Here is a 21,649-nt window from a genome sequence, read left to right as displayed (position 1 = left end):
GTCTAAAATTGTCAGAAAATGGTGAAACATGTTGATCACTGTTTCCCAGAGCCCAAGATGACGTATTCAAATGTCTTGTTTTGTCCACAACACAAAGATATTCAGTTTACTGCCATAGAGGATTAAAGAAAATATTCACATTTGAGAAGCTTTTTTTTTCTTAAAAATGACTCCAAATGATTAACTGATTATCAAAAATAGCGATTAATTTAATAGTTGACAACTAATCAATTAATTGACTAATCGTTGCAGCTTTAGATACTACATCACCTCAGTTTTATACCAGGACAAATATCAACCAACTCGAATGTAATATCACTCCCAAGTTTAGATTTTATTTGTTTTCTGATTACCAATCTAGTAAAAAATGTTGCGTTCACTTCTGATTAATAAATAAATGATCACATATATATATTAATGACATTCCTCCTCCGAGGTCATCTGATCACATATCATCTAATTCTTGTCTCATTTCATCTGATAAAGAACTTAGAAGAAGTATTCAGGTCCTTTACTTGAGTAAAATTACCAATACAGCAACATAAAAATACTCCATTACAAGTACAAGTCCTGCATGAAAAATCCTACTACAGTAAAAGTACATAAGTATTATGAGCTTGATGTACTTAAAGTATTATTACTTTATATACAGTTAGCTAGTTCATTATTCAGTTTTAATTGGTGATAAAGAAAACAGTCAAATGTCTTACACCATTTGTGCAGAACTTGCACAATTTGTACAATATCTGACAAGATCTAAACTGTCAAGAGTGACTAAACAAACACAAACAAACAACAAATACATAGACAACCATTAGACAACCTCAGGCCAAAAGAGAAGCTGTGGTTTTCTGCACCTAGCAGATATACCGAAATTTTAACCTCAAACATAAAAAACAACGTTCCACGGGGTATGTTGTAAGTGACAGTCAAAGAAAATGTCACTATTTTGTGTTAAGTCATATAACATCAGCATGTAACTGGTAGATGTCCTAATGATAGACCATATATGGATGTAAGAATGTAAAGAAGAGGAGGATATTTGGATATAAAAAGAAAGCTAAGAGTGACTTAGAAGCTTTTTGAGGCTGTTTTTGGGTCGTCACGTGAGGCCTTTTGTCAGTTCGCTTTTTTCATCTTTAACTTTTGACTTATTTTCTCAATTAATTGATTAGTTGTTTGGTCTAAAATTGTCAGAAAATGGTGAAACATGTTGATCACTGTTTCCCAGAGCCCAAGATGACGTATTCAAATGTCTTGTTTTGTCCACAACACAAAGATATTCAGTTTACTGCCATAGAGGATTGAAGAAAATATTCACATTTGAGAAGCTGGAATCAGAGAATTTTGACTTTTTTTTCTTAGAAATGACTCCAAATGATTAACTGATTATCAACAATAGCGATTAATTTAATAGTTGATAACTAATCGATTAATTGACTAATCGTTGCAGCTTTAGATACTACATCACCTCAGTTTTATACCAAGACAAATATCAACCAACTCGAATGTAATATCACTCCCAAGTTTAGATTCTATTTGTTTTCTGATTACCAATCTAGTAAAAAATGTTTTATTTGCGTTCACTTCTGATTAATAAAGGAAGTATAAAACAACTTTCATCATTCATCAGAATGATTTTCTTTTCATTTTTCACATTTTAACTTGCATCATGGGTAATATTACAGGGAGAGGAGGAGAGTCTGTTTCTGTGAGAAAAAAGTGGAGTAGAAAGTGTACTGCTATTTTGACACGAGTTAGCTAAATCATTCCTATAAATTACGTGACATTTGCATCATAACGTGTTATTATATAATTAATTTACATATAGAATATCAGTACATATAGACTGAAATAATGAATACATTAAAAACAACATTGCGTCTCATGTGCATTCACTGTCTGAGCAGTAACTTTATCATCTGCAGATATTTCACATCCTCTTCTGTCTTGCTGGAGAAAATCTCATGACTGTGCTGTCAGAGGAAACAATGTGTGCTCTTATTATGCTCTATTATTGTTTTTATTTAGTGATGCTACCACTTTAAAGCGTGCAGATGAAGAGGCAGACTTATCAAATAAATGATCACATATATATATATTAATGACATTCCTCCTTATCTCAGCTGACGTTACCTGTGTGCTTCATCTTTATGGCGACATCCGAGGTCATCTGATCACATATCATCTAATTCTTGTCTCATTTCATCTGATAAAGAACTTAGAAGAAGTATTCAGGTCCTTTACTTGAGTAAAATTACCAATACAGCAACATAAAAATACTCCATTACAAGTACAAGTCCTGCATGAAAAATCCTACTACAGTAAAAGTACATAAGTATTATGAGCTTGATGTACTTAAAGTATTATTACTTTATATACAGTTAGCTAGTTCATTATTCAGTTTTAATTGGTGATAAATAAAACAGTCAAATGTCTTACACCATTTGTGCAGAACCTGCACAATTTGTACAATATCTGACAAGATCTAAACTGTCAAGAGTGACTAAACAAACACAAACAAACAACAAATACATAGACAACCATTAGACAACCTCAGGCCAAAAGAGAAGCTGCGGTTTTCTGCACCTAGCAGATATACTGAAATTTTAACCTTAAACATAAAAAACAATGTTCCCACGGGGTATGTTGTAAGTGACAGTCAAAGAAAATGTCACTGTTTTGTGTTAAGTCATATAACATCAGCATGTAACTGGCAGATGTCCTAATGATAGACCATATATGGATGTAAGAATGTAAAGAAGAGGAGGATATTTGGATATAAAAAGAATGCTAAGAGTGACTGAGAAGCCATGTTGGTGTTGGTCAGAGCGGGGACAAATACTTTTTTCCAAAAGCAGGTTTGCTTTGCTTCTCTCTCTTCACGCTCTTTTCTTCTATTTGGTTCTCTCTCATCATTCACTACAGTTTATCTGCTTTAAATATCACTAACATGTCTGTCTCTATACTTATTGAAGGAAAGCATCATATAAGGTCTGCATCATCTCCACCATGAAGTTGCTGACTGTGTCTGTACTCGTTTGTTCCATGATGGCTCTGGCTGGAGCTGCTGGTGTGTATCTGACTGAATTTGTGTGTTTTTGTCTTTAGACCTCAATAAATAATAATAATAATATTAATAATAACCTCTAACTGATGTCTTTAACTGTCCAGCTCTTCAAGAAGCAGAGAAAGACAAGGAGACAGAGGCAATAATTCAAGAAGGTGAATACATTTATTTATTCAGATTAATATTAGCTGAATGAACACTTACAGATCAAATTTGACCCATGTTTACATTTGAGAGCATTAAAAACACCACAAACATCTTTCTTTTAGCCAGAAATGTTTTTCTTAACATGACCCTGAATATACAAAATTGGAAATATTTTTTATGCAGCTGATACATATTTCTGTACATAGATGATTTTCTGGGTTAAATTTGATCCGTGTTTATTCAAAAATTCTAAAATCACTATTCAAACATGTTGTAGGATAGCTACTGTCAGAATGTAAGGGTTTAAGTGCATCACACTGTCTGGAAAGTCAATGTGACCCACTTTTCTCCACCATTTGTGTTCAGAGGAGCATCGTATTGACAAGAGGTCAACATCTTGTCCCTCCTACTGGACTGAGTACAACGGCCGCTGTTTCCTCTTCATTCCTCGAACCTTGACCTGGGCTCAAGCTGAGGTAATCGAGACGATTTGTATTCACTGAAGAACACTTCAACATTTTCTTTGACTTGCACACTTGGTAACTTCCTCATCTAACTTTAGTGTTCTCTTATTACTCATGTTATTATTTTTTCTGGGCAGCTTTATCAAGTTGCAAAGTATTTTGGGCGCACCCACTTCATTCTCCCCATAGACAATGTTAGGTGACTAACAGTTGGAACATTTCTACAGATTAGACTCTTCCAGTTGAATCATCAGTAGACAAGATGAACAGCTGCATTAGATAATATCTGGTACTTTGATTTAAAAAAAAAAAAGAAAGAAAATCCAAGGTACAAAACTACAATCTGCAATGTAAATCGGCTCTTTTTTTCTCTGGGTCACTTTTGAGTGAATTCTGCAACTATGGCATCACCTTTTGTTTGCAACTTCGACAACAAAGGGTTTTAAATTTATTAACGCAGTGATTCTCACTTCTGACTGGCTTCTTCTCCATAGCAACAGCAGCTGAGGCTCATGGGTATTGTCATATCTTTAGCTGTCCACCAAAATGAGAGACAAAACATGATTTCTCAGTAACAGAGTTGAAATAATTGAAGCTGGTGGTCACAACATAGACCTATCATATTGTTATAACACCAGTAGAGTCCTGTGTTTCTGTGTTCAGTGATATTGAGGATATTGTTTAAAGAAAGATTAGCAGCACCTTCCTATTCACATCTCTACTCTGTTGTCTGTTTATCTCCACTGTAGAAAAACTGCCAGTCCAAGGGTGCACACCTTGCATCGATTCATGGAACTCGGGAGTACAACGAGATTAAGAGGATAATATCAGATAGAACTCATGGGTATCCTGAGACATGGATTGGAGGCTCTGACAGCCAAGAGGTATGTCATGTATAATAACAAAAGATGTCTTATGAGCTTGAAAGTTCATTCTTGACTTCAAGTTACTTGATATCAAGTAAATAGACTTTGTAATAAGAATATCAAACCTTTTGGTATTTAGAGTGGTGTTAACATTTAGATTATCTTTATTTATATGCATCAATTGTCTTCTATTCGATCTTCTAGGAGGGTGTTTGGCTCTGGAGTGATGGCACACCTTTCGCCTTCTCATACTGGTGCAGAGGAGAGCCTAATAACTACTGGAACCAGGACTGTCTTCAGATGAACTACTCAGGTAAACCATAAAATACATTACTTTGCATGAGAGAATTATGTAATTATGTAGAATTATGTAATTATGTAAGTGGTGTAAGAAAGGACGCATGACAAAAACAAGGTGACTTCATGAAAAACTAAAAATGTGCCTGCATGAACATTTCATTGATGATGTTGCTGGAAAACCTGTGTGTCCATAGGCTCTATAGGCTCAGCTTGTTTCTCTGATAACTTAAGATCCAGACGTCCAATGATTAAAATCCTTCATCCGGTTAAAAGCTATAGTTAAAAACAACCAAGATCTAAAAAGTGTATCATTAAAATGTGGCTTAAAACTGAGTAAAAAGTCCATTTATGATGGTTTCTTGTGGAAAACCACAATGCTGACACATGCACAAAGGGGAAATTACATCATTAACAGGTGACCAAATGAAACAGACCATTATATTGATTAAAATTACGGATTTGTCTGGGTTTGAATATTGTTGGAAACATTTGGGATTACATACGTACACAACTTAACAAAATATATAACATAGGTCTAGTCATTTTTAGACATTTTAATGCAGAAAAGTTACATATTATACCTTTCAGGTGTGTTATCCTAGTAGTTAATCTAATGTAGCCTGGAGCTGCTAGCCTCCAGCAGAGATGAGGAGCAGCTACATGGGTCTGGTAACCTCACTTCTTTCTAACTCCACACCCCCACACTTGTAGTATTCAGCCCCAACAGACAATTTATCAGATGTCACACAGCTCCCTCTGGAGCCACAAAAGGCTTATATGACTTTTTTCATCAACCTGGAAACAGACTTTGATGTGGAAAATCAGCTGAGTTCCCCTTTAAGAAATGATAATCTAATCTACATCTGCATCAAAATATTACATGATATGATTGACAATCATGCTGACGTCCTGTGTTTTTACTAATTGCAGGTAACAATTGCTGGGATGATTTATGGTGTGATGCTCGCCGGCCATCAGTCTGTGCCAAGAAAATCTGATGATTCCTGAGCAGATAAGAGAGGCATGAAATACCTGTGAAAAGCACAAACATTAGTGGATATGTGTTTGTGTTTATTGTCACAAGTTAATGTGTCATTTTATCATCAGTCTCATATATAACCTAGCAGCTTTATAAATCATTTTTCATCTTTCTTTCTATCTTGCTATCACTGTAAAGCTACTTAAGGAAGGAAGCAACAAGTGACACAAACGGGAGCTGGATTGTCTTTTAGGTCTTGTGCCAAACTGAATGTGTTATGAAAAGAATGCTTTTTCTTACTCTGGAGATTGAACTGTTCTGTCTCATATTGTGCAAATTAAAGACGCAAGCATGAAACAAGCTGGTTTGTAATTCTATTTTAAATGGAACAATTATTATGGGTATCACAGTCAGATCAACATCTACACTGTAAAATATCATTCAGAGATTTAGTGGAATTAACTAATTTTGTCCTTAACTTTACTTAAATATGTATGTTTTATAATTTCAAGTTAATTAAACCTAAAATACATTTTAAAAAAAAATTTGGTACTGATAAGCAAACTACCAATAGCTCAAAAATCTGTAAGAAATATACATAATACATAATATTCCTGACTCCCCATGCCTAAGCTAAGAGTGACTTAGAAGCTTTTTGAGGCTGTTTTTGGGTCGTCACGTGAGGCCTTTTGTCAGTTCGCTTTTTTCATCTTTAACTTTTGACTTATTTTCTCGATTAATTGACTAGTTGTTTGGTCTAAAATTGTCAGAAAATGGTGAAACATGTTGATCACTGTTTCCCAGAGCCCAAGATGACGTATTCAAATGTCTTGTTTTGTCCACAACACAAAGATATTCAGTTTACTGCCATAGAGGATTGAAGAAAATATTCACATTTGAGAAGCTGGAATCAGAGAATTTTGACTGTTTTTTCTTAGAAATGACTCCAAATGATTAACTGATTATCAACAATAGCGATTAATTTAATAGTTGATAACTAATCGATTAATTGACTAATCATTGCAGCTTTAGATACTACATCACCTCAGTTTTATACCAAGACAAATATCAACCAACTCGAATGTAATATCACTCCCAAGTTTAGATTTTATTTGTTTTCTGATTACCAATCTAGTAAAAAATGTTTTATTTGCGTTCACTTCTGATTAATAAAGGAAGTATAAAACAACTTTCATCATTCATCAGAATGATTTTCTTTTCATTTTTCACATTCTAACTTGCATCATGGGTAATATTACAGGGAGAGGAGGAGAGTCTGTTTCTGTGAGAAAAAAGGGGAATAGAAAGTGTACTGCTATTTTGACACGAGTTAGCTAAATCATTCCTATAAATTACGTGACATTTGCATCATAACGTGTTATTAAATAATTAATTTACATATAGAATATCAGTACATATAGACTGAAATAATGAATACATTAAAAACAACATTGCGTCTCATGTGCATTCACTGTCTGAGCAGTAACTTTATCATCTGCAGATATTTCACATCCTCTTCTGTCTTGCTGGAGAAAATCTCATGACTGTGCTGTCAGAGGAAACAATGTGTGCTCTTATTATGCTCTATTATTGTTTTTATTTAGTGATGCTACCACTTTAAAGCGTGCAGATGAAGAGGCAGACTTGTCAAATAAATGATCACATATATATATATTAATGACATTCCTCCTTATCTCAGCTGACGTTACCTGTGTGCTTCATCTTTATGGCGACATCCGAGGTCATCTGATCACATATCATCTAATTCTTGTCTCATTTCATCTGATAAAGAACTTAGAGGAAGTATTCAGGTCCTTTACTTGAGTAAAATTACCAATACAGCAACATAAAAATACTCCATTACAAGTACAAGTCCTGCATGAAAAATCCTACTACAGTAAAAGTACATAAGTATTATGAGCTTGATGTACTTAAAGTATTATTACTTTATATACAGTTAGCTAGTTTAGTCCACTGGTTTCCAACCTAGGGGTCAGGCCCCTCTAAAGGGTCAGCAGATAAATCTGAGGGGTCATGAGATGATTAATGGGAGAGGAAAGAAGAAAAAAAAAAGTTCTGATACACAAATCTGTTTTCAGGTTTTGGACTTTTTCTTCGATCTTTGATTTTTAGTGAAATATTGGATCATTTGAACATTTATTGAAATGAAATTGGAGACAAATCCACTCAAGCCTATTTCTGACTAAATTATTCAGTTTTAATTGGTGATAAATAAAACAGTCAAATGTCTTACACCATTTGTGCAGAACCTGCACAATTTGTATAATATCTGACAAGATCTAAACTGTCAAGAGTGACTAAACAAACACAAACAAACAACAAATACATAGACAACCATTAGACAACCTGAGGCCAAAAGAGAAGCTGCGGTTTTCTGCACCTAGCAGATATACCTAAATTTTAACCTCAAACATAAAAAACAATGTTCCACGGGGTATGTTGTAAGTGACAGTTAAGGAAAATGTCACTATTTTGTGTTAAGTCATATAACATCAGCATGTAACTGGCAGATGTCCTAATGATAGACCATATATGGATGTAAGAATGTAAAGAAGAGGAGGATATTTGGATATAAAAAGCTTGTTTCTCTGATAACTTAAGATCCAGACGTCCAATGATTAAAATCCTTCATCCGGTTAAAAGCTATAGTTAAAAACAACCAAGATTTAAAAAGTGTATCATTAAAATGTGGCTTAAAACTGAGTAAAAATTTTATATCCATATTTGGATATAAAAAGAAAGCTAAGAGTGACTTAGAAGCTTTTTGAGGCTGTTTTTGGGTTGTCACGTGAGGCCTTTGGTCAGTTCGCTTTTTTCATCTTTAACTTTTGACTTATTTTCTCGATTAATTGACTAGTTGTTTGGTCTAAAATTGTCAGAAAATGGTGAAACATGTTGATCACTGTTTCCCAGAGCCCAAGATGACGTATTCAAATGTCTTGTTTTGTCCACAACACAAAGATATTCAGTTTACTGCCATAGAGGATTGAAGAAAATATTCACATTTGAGAAGCTGGAATCAGAGAATTTTGACTTTTTTTTCTTAGAAATGACTCCAAATGATTATTATGATTTGCATCATAACGTGTTATTAAATAATTAATTTACATATAGAATATCAGTACATATAGACTGAAATAATGAATACATTAAAAACAACATTGCGTCTCATGTGCATTCACTGTCTGAGCAGTAACTTTATCATCTGCAGATATTTCACATCCTCTTCTGTCTTGCTGGAGAAAATCTCATGACTGTGCTGTCAGAGGAAACAATGTGTGCTCTTATTATGCTCTATTATTGTTTTTATTGAGTGATGCTACCACTTTAAAGCGTGCAGATGAAGAGGCAGACTTGTCAAATAAATGATCACATATATATATTAATGACATTCCTCCTCCGAGGTCATCTGATCACATATCATCTAATTCTTGTCTCATTTCATCTGATAAAGAACTTAGAAGAAGTATTCAGGTCCTTTACTTGAGTAAAATTACCAATACAGCAACATAAAAATACTCCATTACAAGTACAAGTCCTGCATGAAAAATCCTACTACAGTAAAAGTACATAAGTATTATGAGCTTGATGTACTTAAAGTATTATTACTTTATATACAGTTAGCTAGTTCATTATTCAGTTTTAATTGGTGATAAATAAAACAGTCAAATGTCTTACACCATTTGTGCAGAACCTGCACAATTTGTACAATATCTGACAAGATCTAAACTGTCAAGAATGACTAAACAAACACAAACAAACAACAAATACATAGACAACCATTAGACAACCTGAGGCCAAAAGAGAAGCTGCGGTTTTCTGCACCTAGCAGATATACCTAAATTTTAACCTCAAACATAAAAAACAATGTTCCACGGGATATGTTGTAAGTGACAGTTAAAGAAAATGTCACTATTTTGTGTTAAGTCATATAACATCAGCATGTAACTGGCAGATGTCCTAATGATAGACCATATATGGATGTAAGAATGTGAAGAAGAGGAGGATATTTGGATATAAAAAGAAAGCTAAGAGTGACTTAGAAGCCATGTTGGTGTTGGTCAGAGCGGGGACAAATACTTTTTTCCAAAAGCAGGTTTGCTTTGCTTTTCTCTCTTCACGCTCTTTTCTTCTATTTGGTTCTCTCTCATCATTCACTACAGTTTATCTGCTTTAAATATCACTAACATGTCTGTCTCTATACTTATTGAAGGAAAGCATCATATAAGGTCTGCATCATCTCCACCATGAAGTTGCTGACCGTGTCTGTACTCGTTTGTTCCATGATGGCTCTGGCTGGAGCTGCTGGTGAGTATCTGACTGAATTTGTGTGTTTTTGTCTTTAGACCTCAATAAATAATAATAATAATATTAATAATAACCTCTAACTGATGTCTTTAACTGTCCAGCTCTTCAAGAAGCAGAGAAAGACAAGGAGACAGAGGCAATAATTCAAGAAGGTGAATACATTTATTTATTCAGATTAATATTAGCTGAATGAACACTTACAGATCAAATTTGACCCATGTTTACATTTGAGAGCATTAAAAACACCACAAACATCTTTCTTTTAGCCAGAAATGTTTTTCTTAACATGACCCTGAATATACAAAATTGGAAATATTTTTCATGCAGCTGATACATATTTCTGTACATAGATGATTTTCTGGGTTAAATTTGATCCGTGTTTATTCAAAAATTCTAAAATCACTATTCAAACATGTTGTAGGATAGCTACTGTCAGAATGTAAGGGTTTAAGTGCATCACACTGTGTGGAAAGTCAATGTGACCCACTTTTCTCCACCATTTGTGTTCAGAGGAGCATCGTATTGACAAGAGGTCAACATCTTGTCCCGACCAATGGACTAAGTACAACGGCCGCTGTTTCCTCTACATTCCTCGAACCTTGACCTGGGCTCAAGCTGAGGTAATTGAGACGATTTGTATTCACTGAAGAACACTTCACTTCATTTTCTTTGACTTGCATACTTGGTAACTTCCTCATCTAACTTTAGTGTTCTCTTATTACTCATGTTATTATTTTTTCTGGGCAGCTTTATCAAGTTGCAAAGTATTTTGGGCGCACCCACTTCATTCTCCCCATAGACAATGTTCGGTGACTAACAGTTGGAACATTTCTACAGATTAGACTCTTCCAGTTGAATCATCAGTAGACAAGATGAACAGCTGCATTAGATAATATCTGGTACTTTGATTTAAAAAAAAAAAAAAGAAAGAAAGAAAATCCAAGGTACAAAACTACAATCTGCAATGTAAATCAGCTCAGTTTTTATTTCTGGATCACTTTTGAGTGAATTCTGCAACTATGGCATCACTTTTTGTTTGCAACTTCGACAACAAAGGGTTTTAAATTTATTAACGCAGTGATTCTCACTTCTGACTGGCTTCTTCTCCATAGCAACAGCAGCTGAGGCTCATGGGTATTGTCATATCTTTAGCTGTCCACCAAAATGAGAGACAAAACATGATTTCTCAGTAACAGAGTTGAAATAATTGAAGCTGGTGGTCACAACATAGACCTATCATATTGTTATAACACCAGTAGAGTCCTGTGTTTCTGTGTTCAGTGATATTGAGGATATTGTTTAAAGAAAGATTAGCAGCACCTTCCTATTCACATCTCTACTCTGTTGTCTGTTTATCTCCACTGTAGAAAAACTGCCTGTCCATGGGTGCACACCTTGCATCGATTCATGGAACTCGGGATTACCACGAGATTAGGAGGATGATATTAGATAGAACTCATAAGTCTCCTGAGACATGGATTGGAGGCTCTGACGGCCAAGAGGTATGTCACGTATAATAACAAAAGATGTCTTATGAGCTTGAAAGTTCATTCTTGACTTCAAGTTACTTGATATCAAGTAAATAGACCTTGTAATAAGAATATCAAACCTTTTGGTATTTAGAGTGGTGTTTACATTTAGATTATCTTTATTTATATGCATCAATTGTCTTCTATTCGATCTTCTAGGAGGGTGTTTGGTTCTGGAGTGATGGCACACCTTTCTTCTACTCATACTGGTGCAGAGGAGAGCCTAATAACTACGGGAACGAGGACTGTATTCTGATGAACTACGGAGGTAAACCATAGAATACATTACTTTGCATGAGAGAATTATGTAATTATGTAGAATTATGTAATTATGTAAGTGGTGTAGATAAGAAAGGACGCATAACAATAACAAGGTGACTTCATGAAAAACTAAAAATGTGCCTGCATGAACATTTCATTGATGATGTTGCTGGAAAACCTGTGTGTCCATAGGCTCTATAGGCTCAGCTTGTTTCTCTGATAACTTAAGATCCAGACGTCCAATGATTAAAATCCTTCATCCGGTTAAAAGCTATAGTTAAAAACAACCAAGATCTAAAAAGTGTATCATTAAAATGTGGCTTAAAACTGAGTAAAAAGTCAATTTATGACTTTAAGTTTCTTGTGGACAACCACAATGCTGACACATGCACAAAGGGGAAATTACATCATTAACAGGTGACCAAATGAAACAGACCATTACATTGATTAAAATTACGGATTTGTCTGGGTTTGAATATTGTTGGAAACATTTGGGATTACATACGTACACAACTTAACAAAATATATAACATAGGTCTAGTCATTTTTAGACATTTTAATGCAGAAAAGTTACATATTATACCTTTCAGGTGTGTTATCCTAGTAGTTAATCTAATGTAGCCTGGAGCTAATGCTGAGGAGCAGCTACATGGGTCTGGTAACCTCACTTCTTTCTAACTCCACACCCCCACACTTGTAGTATTCAGCACCAACAGACAATTTATCAGATGTCACACAGCTCCCTCTGGAGCCACAAAAGGCTTATATGACTTTTTTCATCAACCTGGAAACAGACGTGATGTGGAAAATCAGCTGAGTTCCCCTTTAAGAAATTATAATCTAATCTACATCTGCATCAAAATATTATATGATATGATTGACAATCATGCTGACGTCCTGTGTTTTTACTAATTGCAGGTAACCATTGCTGGGATGATTATTGGTGTCATTTTCACCGGCCATCTCTCTGTGCCAAGAAAATCTGATGATTCCTGAGCAGATAAGAGAGGCATGAAATACCTGTGAAAAGCACAAACATTAGTGGATATGTGTTTGTGTTTATTGTCACAAGTTAATCTGTCATTTTATCATCAGTCTCATATATAACCTAACAGCTTTATAAATCATTTTTCATCTTTATTTCTATCTTGCTATCACTGTAAAGCTAGTTAAGGAAGGAAGCAACAAGTGACACAAACGGGAGCTGGATTGTCTTTTAGGTCTTGTGCCAAACTGAATGTGTTATGAAAAGAATGCTTTTTCTTACTCTGGAGATTGAACTGTTCTGTCTCATATTGTGCAAATTAAAGACGCAAGCATGAAACAAGCTGGTTTGTAATTCTATTTTAAATGGAACAATTATTATGGGTATCACAGTCAGATCAACATCTACACTGTAAAATATCATTCAGAGATTTAGTGGAATTAACTAATTTTGTCCTTAACTTTACTTAAATATGTATGTTTTATAATTTCAAGTTAATTAAACCTAAAATACATTTAAAAAAAAAAAATTGGTACTGAAAAATACTACTTGAACTGATTAACTAGAAACTGGCCTGCTGCTACTGTGTCCAGTAAGAACTCAGCCAGAGATGTTGAAGTTAAATCCAGGATGTTTATTTAGAACCAGTTGAACTGGCAGATGATGTGTGGTTATTCTGCAATATACATATTAAAATTTAAAGCACATGAGAGGTATAGTATATTAAACTATGTTAAATATAGTTAAAAATAATGATAAGCAAACTACCAATAGCTCAAAAATCTGTAAGAAATATACATAATACATAATATTCCTGACTCCCCATGCCTAAGCTAAGAGTGACTGAGAGGCTTTTTGAGGCTGTTTTTGGGTCGTCACGTGAGGCCTTTTGTCAGTTCGCTTTTTTCATCTTTAACTTTTGACTTATTTTCTCGATTAATTGACTAGTTGTTTGGTCTAAAATTGTCAGAAAATGGTGAAACATGTTGATCACTGTTTCCCAGAGCCCAAGATGACGTATTCAAATGTCTTGTTTTGTCCACAACACAAAGATATTCAGTTTACTGCCATAGAGGATTGAAGAAAATATTCACATTTGAGAAGCTGGAATCAGAGAATTTTGACTTTTTTTTCTTAGAAATGACTCCAAATGATTAACTGATTATCAACAATAGCGATTAATTTAATAGTTGACAACTAATCAATTAATTGACCAATCATTGCAGCTTTAGATATTACATCACCTCAGTTTTATACCAAGACAAATATCAACCAACTCGAATGTAACATCACTCCCAAGTTTAGATTTTATTTGTTTTCTGATTACCAATCTAGTGAAAAATGTTTTATTTGCGTTCACTTCTGAATAATAAAGGAAGTATAAAACAACTTTCATCATTCATCGGAATGATTTTCTTTTCATTTTTCACATTTTAACTTGCATCATGGGTAATATTACAGGGAGAGGAGGAGAGTCTGTTTCTGTGAGAAAAAAGTGGAGTAGAAAGTGTACTGCTATTTTGACACGAGTTAGCTAAATTATTCCTATAAATTACGTGACATTTGCATCATAACATGTTATTAAATAATTAATTTACATATAGAATATCAGTACATATAGACTGAAATAATGAATACATTAAAAACAACATTGCGTCTCATGTGCATTCACTGTCTGAGCAGTAACTTTATCATCTGCAGATATTTCACATCCTCTTCTGTCTTGCTGGAGAAAATCTCATGACTGTGTTGTCAGAGGAAACAATGTGTGCTCTTATTATGCTCTATTATTGTTTTTATTGAGTGATGCTACCACTTTAAAGCGTGCAGATGAAGAGGCAGACTTATCAAATAAATGATCACATATATATATTAATGACATTCCTCCTTATCTCAGCTGACGTTACCTGTGTGCTTCATCTTTATGGCGACATCCGAGGTCATCTGATCACATATCATCTAATTCTTGTCTCATTTCATCTGATAAAGAACTTATAGGAAGTATTCAGGTCCTTTACTTGAATAAAATTACCAATACAGCAACATAAAAATACTCCATTACAAGTACAAGTCCTGCATGAAAAATCCTACTACAGTAAAAGTACATAAGTATTATGAGCTTGATGTACTTAAAGTATTATTACTTTATATACAGTTAGCTAGTTTAGTCCACTGGTTTCCAACCTAGGGGTCAGGCCCCTCTAAAGGGTCAGCAGATAAATCTGAGGGGTGGTGAGATGATTAATGGGAGAGGAAAGAAGAAAAAACAAAGTTCTGATACACAAATCTGTTTTCAGGTTTTGGACTTTTTCTTTGATCTTTGATTTTTAGTGAAATATTGGATCATTTGAACATTTATTGAAATGAAACTGGAGACAAATCCACTCAAGCCTATTTCTAACTAAATTATTCAGTTTTAATTGGTGATAAAGAAAACAGTCAAATGTCTTACACCATTTGTGCAGAACCTGCACAATTTGTACAATATCTGACAAGATCTAAACTGTCAAGAGTGACTAAACAAACACAAACAACAAATACATAGACAACCATTAGACAACCTGAGGCCAAAAGAGAAGCTGCGGTTTTCTGCACCTAGCAGATATACCGAAATTTTAACCTCAAACATAAAAAACAATGTTCCACGGGGTATGTTGTAAGTGACAGTTAAGGAAAATGTCACTATTTTGTGTTAAGTCATATAACATCAGCATGTAACTGGCAGATGTCCTAATGATAGACCATATATGGATGTAAGAATGTAAAGAAGAGGAGGATATTTGGATATAAAAAGAAAGCTAAGAGTGACTGAGAGGCTTTTTGAGGCTGTTTTTGGGTCGTCACGTGAGGCCTTTTGTCAGTTTGCTTTTTTCATCTTTAACTTTTGACTCAAGTTTTGTATTTTACTTTTTGGGTCTTATATCAATTATTTAGTGAAAACCAAATCAAACTGGTTTGTATTTCTATACACTCCAAGTTCCTGACTTGTGCTCATCTCTGAAGTCTTCTGGTATCTCCTTAAGGTAAGAAGAACACCCTCTTGGGATATAGCTGACATGAGTTTTAAATTTATTTAGATTACAAAATATAATGAATTTTGCTAAAGATAAACTTACAATGTTTATTGAATAACAGAATTGGAAAGGTTTGGATTTAATGATTGAGATCAACCTGCTGCACATGTGATAGAGGTATAATTAGGCTATGGTTAAATAATGTTTAATTGGCTAAACTGTTAGGACCAGGGCATCAAAGCCGCCCTATAAAACCAGGCAATGCCCTCGACAGTCAGAGTGGGACTCCTTCAGAGACGACCTGTTAGAAGATCATCTTGGAGTACTTTCGAACCTCCAACACCTATTTGCACCGCAACACTTTGTTGTAACCCCGGCTGTTAGGAATTCCTGAAAACATAGGCCTGTTGGTAGTGGTTCAATGACAGCTGGTGATTATAGAAGCCAGGCTGAATTTTTTTCCCTAGCAAGGCTGGGTTGGTCTTGCGTGTAGATTATGGGGACTATGTTCGATAGCTAGGTCAGAGGTAGAGGACAGCTGTCTGTCGGTGCCTTATCCACACCGGCATCGGTTATCTGTAGGACAGAAACCACTTCAGGCATTCCATAATGATTAGGCATTTGCATTTAGGCTAAAACGCCAATGGTTTCACATTCTAGATGAGAACCTGATGGAACTCAGTTCAGGGTTGGTCAAAGCTGAAATAATACTGTTAAGAGAATCAGATAACCTGCACACACATATAAGATTTCGTATTACATCAGAGCAGGTAGGTACACCAACATTAACAAACATTTAATTTGCGCTGCAGTTTCTTGGAGCTTTAAGCAGCAGTAACATCACCACAGATGGGCCGTATATAGTGGGGTACAAAAAGCTTTAAAAAGAGAGATCTTCACAGTCACTGAACACATACTAAATTTACAAGCCAACATGTCTGCTTGTGTGTACATCTTTCAACACTGTCTGTAAATGTCCCTATCATCTGATAAATCATTAGTTATGCAATGGCCCAAATATTTAGCCTCCTTACACTCTTTAAGGGCAATGCCAGGCAGGAAGAAATCAGAAAATACTAATTTTCTGTCTTCTCTACTTCAGACTATCATAAAATCACTCATATTACTCATATTACACTCAATTATCATATTGTGAGCATACCCTCAATAGCTGTTGAAGACCAGCACTACATGGACAGAAAATCACCAAATTGTCTGCGTACATAAGGTGCTTAATGATAAAATTGCCAACTATACATCCTGTTCCACATCTTTTCAATTGCATTGACAGATCATCCATATAGATGTTAAAAAAAGAGACAGAATACTGCTTTGTCGAACTCCATTATTCACATGGAGCAGAAACAGAATTTCCCCATCTAATTTGCATCGTCTGATGGGCGTACTAGAAAACCAGGACTCTAACTAGGAATCTAGGAACTCCTCTTTCATATAATTTATTAAATAGTTTTTCATTGTTTATACAGTCAAAGGCTTTAGAGGCATCAATAAATATATTACATATCAGTGCCATGTTTATGTTTAAAGCCAAACTCGCTTTAAGTGGCAGCACAGGATGACTGGATAGGTGGTATACGGTTTGGGTAGGGTTTTGAATTAAAGGGCTCTCCATAGAAATCACATTGAAAGTATTTGCCTCTTCTCATTTCTTGTATTTGTATGTTTAGGCTATATTTGATACTAAATTGTTTCAGATCTTCAAACAGAATTTAACATAAAACAAAGGCAACCAGAGCAAACACATAATATTATCTATTATCTACGAAACATCTACACATAAATAAATCTTAAATATATCTATTTAATTGATATGTAGATTGAACAGGGATGGCAGTAATCAGGCCTGGCTGTGTTTAGTCCTGCTGAACCCAAATATCAATGTTTCCTAGATTAGTGGATTTAGTAACTACAGTGGTAAATACTTTTTCACACATGTTGGTGTTGGTCAGGACAGGGACAAATACATTTTTCCAAAAGCAGGTTTGCTTTGCTTCTCTCTTTTCACACTCTTTTCTTCTATTTGGTTCTCTCTCATCATTCACCACAGTTTATCTGCTTTAAATATCACTAACATGTCTGTCTCTAGACTTATTGAAGGAAAGCGTCATATCTGCATCATCTCCACCATGAAGTTGCTGACTGTATCTGTACTCGTTTGTTCCATGATGGCTCTGGCTGGAGCTGCTGGTGAGTATCTGACTGAATTTGTGTGTTTTTGTCTTTAAACCTCAATAAATAATAATGAAAATAATAATAATAACCTCTAACTGACATGTTTAACTGTCCTGCTCTTCAAGAAGCAGAGAAAGAGCATGAGGCAGTGGCAAAAATTCAAGAAGGTGAATACATTTATTTATTCAGATTAATATTAATCCTTACAGGTCGAATTTGACATGTTTGGATTTGAGAACCATAAACACACCACAAACACTTACGACTTTTCCTAACATGAAAACATTTTTGTACATAGGGGATTTTCTGGGTTAAATTTAACATGTTGTAGGGTAGCTACTGTCAGAATGTAAGGATTACACTGTCTGGAAAGTCAACATGACCAACTTTTCTCCACCATTTGTGTTTAGAGGAGCATCGTGTTGACAAGAGGTCAATATTATGTCCCTCTGGCTGGAGTTATTACCACGGCCGCTGTTTCCTCTACGTTTCTCGAGCCTTGAGCTGGGCTAAAGCTGAGGTAATCGGGATGATTTGTATTCACTGAAGAACACTTCAACATTTTCTTTGTTTATTCTGTTTGTTTTGACTTGCACACTTGGTAACTTTCTCTTCTAACTTAAGTGTTGTCTCATTACTTATGTTATTATTTTTTCTGGGCAGCTCTATCAAATTGTTAGGTGACTACCAGTTGGAACATTACTACGGATTGGATCGATATGAAACTCTTCCAGTTGAATCATTACTAGAAAAGTTGAACAACTGCATTAGATAATATCTGGTGCTCTGATGAAAAAAAATCAAATCAAAGGTACAAAACTTTGTGGTCGAAACTAATACGACTCCCAAGGTGCACCAATCACAGAGCCTAAAATTTAGTCACGTGTGCCTCTAACAGCAGGTGGAAGCTAAGGATTAAAGTGTTGGGAAAATTGGCTCAGTTTTCATTTCTAGGCAACAGCAGTTGAGGCTCATGGATGTTGTTATATTTTTAGTCTCCCAAAATGATGGACAAAAGATTATTTCTCATAAACAAAGTTGAAATAATTAAAGGGGAGGTATTATGCTTTTCCTTATTTTCAGACATATATAAAATGTCACAATGTGTCAAATAACGAGGTAAACATATGTAGCAGTAATCCTGTGAGCAAAAAGCAACAGCTTCAGACTGCTCTGAACACTAAGTTTCCAACGGTTTTTTCTACTTTTGGCCTGAGCTGACATCAGTTCGTGATGGATTTCTTTATATGGACATCTGCTACGTGCACAGCGCGCGAGTTTGCTGCTTCGCTACGAGAGTAGCTACGCCAAGCCACGACGCCATTACACAGCACAGCAAAGTAAAATAAATAGTTTACCTGTTGGAGGTGTGCTGGTCGTCTACAGCTCAACATCTCACTGTGGCTGTTTCTGCTTGTACTCTTCCTCCCTGCATCATTTCTAACTGATCTGTTGAGCAAATAGCTCCAAATAGCTCCATGTGTTGTTGTTTCGACCGGTTTAGTTAGTGAGGAACACGTTTTTACTTCCTGTAAATTCTTCACAATAAAAGTTTCTCATTAGTTAGTCACTTAAAAGCTTTTAATTTGAAGCAGTAAAGCAGGAAATGTTTGGTTTGCAATGATGGTAAAGTTACACAACTCTGATACGTAAAGCTGGCCAATCAGAACAGAGTGGGCTTATTGGGAGGCGGGCCTTAAAGAGACAGGAGCTAAAACAGAGCGTAAGAGAAACTGTATATTGAGGGGCTGCATAAAGGGCCAGTATGAGATAAATAAGGGTTTTTTGAACTTTGAATCATGCAGAGCTAATCTAGTGGAGTCCAAAAATAAAAATTTAGAGCTGAAATGAGCATGATAGGTCCTCTTTAAAGCAGGTGATCACAAAATAAACTTATAGTATTGTTATAGCATTTGAGAGAGTCCTGTGTTTTTATTTTATGTTGAGGATATTGTTTGAAGAAAGATTTGAAAGGGGAATACAGAATGATACTCTGTTCTCTGTTTATCTCCACTGTAGAAAAACTGTCTGTCCATGGGTGCAAACCTTGCATCGGTACACAGCACGCATGACTATCATGCTGTTCAGAAGATAATATGGAATCACGTTCATCGGAATGACTACGCATGGATTGGTGGCTCTGATTGCCAAGAGGTATATCATGTAACATTACACGAGGTCTGATATTGCTTACATCATTTTTTGAATTTATCTATATATTTATTGTATTGTATTCTATCCTGTAGGAGGGTCTTTGGTTCTGGAGCGATGGTACCCCTTTCAACTTAAAGTATTGGTGCAGTGGAGAGCCTAATAACCTAAATGCTCAGCACTGTTTACTAGTGGTTTTTAGAGGTAATTCATGGCACATAATTTCAAGTCATTTAATTTATATAGCCCAAATCAAAAATCCCAAATTTGCCATAGGGAAATGAGCATACGATATGAGTGGTGCAGAAAATATTCATAAATGGAATTTATGGTTTAAATGGCAAATGATACATGGTGCAAATAACTCTTTTGGGGGCGGCGGGGGGAGGATCTCACCTTAACAGTCAGCAATTCATTTTTCAGTTCCAAAATATCACTCCATTGTTGTTTTTTTTGTTAGCAGGAGACCTTATAAACCTTTGGGCTATCTTTTCAACAACTCCTGAACTGTTGATGTGGAAGTTCAGTCTTCTGAACTCCATGGCTCAAGATGAATAAATAAGAACCATCATGTAATCTCAGCTGAACAAATGTTCTTCATTTTGATTAGTAACTTAATAATGCAACAATTGACGCATTCATTCAGATAAAATATCTGTACCTATGTATTAGGTCGTAATGCAGAATGAGCCCATTGCCCCCAGATAGATTATTTGTGTTGTGTATTTTATACAGTGATGTGATCATGGCCTAGACAATCTCAGCTTTTGGTTTGTGTAGTGCTGACTGACTCCTGCATTTTTGGTACTTACAGGTAAAAGCTGCTGGGATGATCTCCAGTGTAACGTCGCCCACCCATCTGTCTGTGCCATGACAATCTGATGACTCCTGAGCAGACACAGAGGCATGAAGCACCTGTCGAAAGCACAACTATTGGTGGAGATGTGTAACCTGAAGGCTCTATATCTTAATTTCTTTTCTATCGCTGTGACGCTACTTAAGGAACAAAATGACAAGTGACATAAACAGGAGCTGGATTGTTTCTTAGGCCTTGTGCCTTTCATAACAGCAGACTGAAAGCTTTTAGTACATCCTTGTTTCACAGAGTGAACTGTTCTTTATTCTTATGCAACATGCAATAGCAAATAATAAAACTAAATAAAACATTTCTGTCTACAAAAGTTCTGTGTGTCTGTCATTACTTCGTAAGTTATGCCTCCTGAAGACTGGTAATTACTCCAACTGAAGCATGTCAGGTACCATTACTCCTGCAGTAGCCAGAGTTTTACAGAAATGGTTTCTATTGATAGTCATATGAGGAGCTGCATATCATAACAGGACACCCAAAATCTGAAATGTTA

General features: G+C 35.3%; 2 protein-coding genes across 2 annotated transcripts; both read left to right on the top strand.

Annotated features, from left to right (window-relative positions):
- Positions 1-2,850: 2,850 nt before the first annotated feature.
- LOC121889777 (type-2 ice-structuring protein-like) lies at positions 2,851-6,205 on the top strand. Its single transcript, XM_042402014.1, has 7 exons — positions 2,851-2,861; positions 2,979-3,073; positions 3,175-3,225; positions 3,584-3,693; positions 4,431-4,565; positions 4,752-4,860; positions 5,778-6,205. The coding sequence occupies exons 2-7, from the start codon at positions 3,013-3,015 to the stop codon at positions 5,843-5,845; spliced, it is 534 nt and encodes a 177-aa protein (XP_042257948.1). The 5' UTR covers positions 2,851-2,861; positions 2,979-3,012; the 3' UTR covers positions 5,846-6,205.
- Positions 6,206-10,133: 3,928 nt separating this feature from the next.
- On the top strand, positions 10,134-21,416 carry LOC121889990 (ladderlectin-like). Its single transcript, XM_042402235.1, has 6 exons — positions 10,134-10,155; positions 10,257-10,307; positions 10,666-10,775; positions 11,523-11,657; positions 11,844-11,952; positions 21,103-21,416. Exons 1-6 carry the CDS (start codon positions 10,134-10,136, stop codon positions 21,168-21,170), a joined length of 495 nt encoding a protein of 164 aa, XP_042258169.1. The 3' UTR covers positions 21,171-21,416.
- Positions 21,417-21,649: the final 233 nt, after the last annotated feature.

The sequence above is a fragment of the Thunnus maccoyii genome, chromosome 22 (assembly GCF_910596095.1).
Source record: "Thunnus maccoyii chromosome 22, fThuMac1.1, whole genome shotgun sequence".
In the NCBI taxonomy this organism is placed as follows: domain Eukaryota; kingdom Metazoa; phylum Chordata; class Actinopteri; order Scombriformes; family Scombridae; genus Thunnus; species Thunnus maccoyii.
This window is presented reverse-complemented; position numbering and strand designations above follow the sequence as displayed.

Bases quoted from the DNA above. Each gene is read 5' to 3' on its own strand.
- LOC121889777 (XM_042402014.1), top strand. From the start codon at position 3,013: ATGAAGTTGCTGACTGTGTCTGTACTCGTTTGTTCCATGATGGCTCTG. The intron at 3,694-4,430 runs GTAATCGAGACG...TCTCCACTGTAG, and splicing joins TGACCTGGGCTCAAGCTGAG to AAAAACTGCCAGTCCAAGGG. The intron at 4,861-5,777 runs GTAAACCATAAA...TACTAATTGCAG, and splicing joins TCTTCAGATGAACTACTCAG to GTAACAATTGCTGGGATGAT.
- LOC121889990 (XM_042402235.1), top strand. From the start codon at position 10,134: ATGGCTCTGGCTGGAGCTGCTG. The intron at 10,156-10,256 runs GTGAGTATCTGA...TTAACTGTCCAG, and splicing joins GGCTCTGGCTGGAGCTGCTG to CTCTTCAAGAAGCAGAGAAA. The intron at 11,953-21,102 runs GTAAACCATAGA...TGGTACTTACAG, and splicing joins TATTCTGATGAACTACGGAG to GTAAAAGCTGCTGGGATGAT.